At 41.6% G+C, this 3128-nt stretch overlaps 1 protein-coding gene across 1 annotated transcript; it reads right to left on the reverse strand.

Moving 5' to 3' along the window:
* Positions 1-228: 228 nt before the first annotated feature.
* On the reverse strand, positions 229-2848 carry LOC101555907 (leucine-rich repeat-containing protein 14-like). The gene is made up of 3 exons (XM_004611701.2): positions 2559-2848; positions 1521-2120; positions 229-748 (listed from the first exon to the last, which is right to left on the reverse strand). The coding sequence occupies exons 1-3, from the start codon at positions 2846-2848 to the stop codon at positions 229-231; spliced, it is 1410 nt and encodes a 469-aa protein (XP_004611758.2).
* Between the last annotated feature and the right edge of the window lie 280 nt (positions 2849-3128).

A 3128-nucleotide genomic window follows, 5' to 3' on the forward strand; every position in this document is an offset into this window, starting at 1 on the left:
ATGCAAGGATGCAGTTAATAGGTATACTCAGGGACGCAGGAATCAGAAAACAAATTCTGGAGACAAAAAAGTAAACCAGAGGTCAGTATTTTTAACAATAGAAGATTATATATGTGTTTCTTCAAACTTTGGCTTTTGGCAAAACAAGGCATTAACAGGTGCCACAATTATAATTATGCCATAGTCAGTGTTAGGCACCAGTGTTACAGGCCAACAACACAGTGAAAATCACTCAGGGTAAGTAGTCCAGGACATGTCACTACGTCGTGCCATCTGTAGCAGAATGTTTAACCGGACCTTCACTGCACCAAGTTTCTGTCTGTTCAAACTGCCTGGAAAGCTCCCGTCCTCATAGCAATGGGCAGGGATAGGATAAACCACACTCTTCAGGTTTACCATGGGTGTTAAACTTTGCAGAAGGTTTTCAAGCGCAGACATTGTGACGGGATTGAGGGCCATGAGGATGACACGGAGGTGAGAACAGCGTGTCAGGGCCGGGATGATTATTTCAAGAGCAGAATCTGTGACTTGGCAGTTGTTTATTTCCAGATGCTGCAGGGTGTCAGACACCCTCTCGAGAAGAATCTGGAAGGGCTCTCGACCTCCCCAGAATATCAGGTTGTTACTCAGATTCAGTCGCTTTAAGTGGGTGACCTGAGAACACTGCGAGAGCACAGTGATATCTCTGTTAGAAAGGTCACAGAAAGGCAGGCTCAGGGAGGTCAAATGGATAGGACTCTGTAGGACACTGTAAAAAAAGAAAAGAAAGATTATTCAAGAAAAAGGAAAGATCCAATGATCTCTGACTTACAGTTACCTAAGTCTCTAGAGTTATTTGTACAACATTTGCAACAAGACGTTTAACCACATGGGCTTTGGAGCTTGAACTTACACATTTAAGGTCCTTAGATAATGACTATTCCAACCATACATTCATGTTTCTTCATCTTTAAAAGTATACATTTAAAACAATAATTTAATGGGTGATGGAAATAATGAGAGAAAGAAAAACTGAACACCCAACTTAATCACAGAGGGATTCTTTTCAATTATGTAGTGAAAATGTGTCTGAGAAAGCAGCCAACTGAGCACTTCTTATCTTTACTCACCAGGGAGACAATTCAGGGTCTAAGCCTCGACTAAACTATCAAAGCAAAATAATCCAGCAGTTTACAACTATGCTCAGTTCATGGAGATGTGCATCAGTGCTATGGCACAAAACTTTCTCCAGCTGAATATTTATGCCCCTCTCTGAGAGACTGTTCACACCAATAGAGCAAGGACTGCAACTTTTCCCACCAATATATCTGCAAACGTCTCATGGTATCTGCACGTAGTTCACTGAGCAACTGAACAGATGAATGAGAAGAGTTTCCTTTCTATCCTTGTCATTCTCCTTGCAGCTAGGTGCCTCTACTCTAGCGAGTTTCAAACGCTCAGCATGTCCAAACTGAGGTATAAAGAAAAATATATCATGAGCAGTATTTATCATGGGCTCTTTCCCAATCTCACCCTTTTACCTGAGCAATCTGTGCACTCGATTTGAAAGGCAGAAGAAGGACAAGTTGAGTTCTTGAAGGATGTCTAGCTTTTCAAGCCAGATGAGAAAAATTTCAAAGTTTGGCCCACTACAAGACTGATATGGAATGCTAGTCAGTTTAAGGCTGTCCAGGTGTTTCAACTGCGGGAAAAGCGTGGTGACTCTCCTCAGATGAACTCGGTTCACTTCCAGGCGGTCAATGCATGCTGGATCCAAAATCTGCAACATATTTGTGTGCACAGAAGTTTGATTAATTTGTAAATATCTGCAGCAGAGGTGCAAGGATCCAGAGCTTTGCTCCACTTTACTCTTGAGAAATGAGAGAAATCTCTTTGTTGTCAGAGTCGAATTGAAGGAAAGGTTGATTAATAATTCAGCTGTTTTCCAGACTGAACCAGGATCAGATTCAGAAGGAACCACGTCACGGCACTGAACCTCATTCAGGGCTTCTTCTACTTCAAGGATGGAGCGCTCAGAATAAACACATGAGTGGAAACAGACAGCACACTTGGTTCTGTAGGAGCATGTTATTCTACACTCTATGTTCTGTCTTAAATCCAGGATTCTCAGTTTGGGGCCCCTGCAAGGGAGAAAAGAAGATAGAACATGTGAGGGGTAGCAGGTTTCATTTTAACCCAGAAAGTTCAATGATGTGGAAATGGGACAGAACCGTTTGTCCCTGGTTTTCAATCCACAGGTTATTCAATTAAAAGTTCTTTTCAGTGCTTCACCCATACATTCCTCATTTCTGGTTTTATAAGTCTTGATGTCTATGCCCTTCTAAATAATCCCTTTCAGGATGTAAATCCATCTATAGCATCCTCAATCAGTTTTACCCCGTACTTGGCCCTGCAAGACTTTGTAGTACTTAAGGTTACTCCATTTGTTGGACAAAAAACACACAGAGATTCTAAATATGAATCAATGCATCAATGGTTACTGTGGGGAAAACTGTTGGTATTCTGATGGTACAGGATCCAGCATGTCAACCTTCAAAGTTAGTCTCTAGTAGTCTTACCTTGGGGGAGAGTTCTCCACAGGGATGAACTGCAGACCATCCACCAAGGCTTCCATTATTTCATAGGGTCGCTCTTGTATTTTCAGTGTTCCGATGTGTAGACAGTGAAAGGGCCAAACTTTGACCATTGCCTTTAGCATCTCCTTCTGTCTGCCCAAGAAAGCAGTCTTGAACAATGGAATGAAGAGATGTTTAGGGAGGACTTCCAGTGCCTGGATAGCTGCAGGCACATCGCTCAGCAAACATTTTTCAGCCAACTCCCACAGTGTGGGCGCAGTGTTTCTGTTCATCTTCCTTGCTCTAGGGTGAGGAATCTTTCAAAATCCTGAGGAGATATCCAAAGACCCGTGTTTCATATTAAGTTAGAATCAAAAAGTCATTAAAAAAACTATTTGGTGTTTCACATGGGTCACCGTGGCTAACCTCAAGTAGAGGCAAAAATGTATTTCTAAGTTTATGTGTGTACACAAATAAGTATAAGTATACAGATAAACACACATATTGGTTGGTATATTTTGTGTAAGACAAAAATGCCATAATAGTGTAAGACATGTTGAACACCTGCCTTAC

This window comes from Sorex araneus, chromosome X (assembly GCF_027595985.1).
Source record: "Sorex araneus isolate mSorAra2 chromosome X, mSorAra2.pri, whole genome shotgun sequence".
NCBI classification, from domain to species: Eukaryota; Metazoa; Chordata; class Mammalia; order Eulipotyphla; family Soricidae; genus Sorex; species Sorex araneus.

Bases quoted from the DNA above. Each gene is read 5' to 3' on its own strand.
- LOC101555907 (XM_004611701.2), bottom strand. From the start codon at position 2,848: ATGAACAGAAACACTGCGCCCACACTGTGGGAGTTGGCTGAAAAATGT. The intron at 2,121-2,558 runs GTAAGACTACTA...TCTCCCTTGCAG, and splicing joins GTGGAGAACTCTCCCCCAAG to GGGCCCCAAACTGAGAATCC. The intron at 749-1,520 runs GTAAAAGGGTGA...CTTTTTTTACAG, and splicing joins CGAGTGCACAGATTGCTCAG to TGTCCTACAGAGTCCTATCC.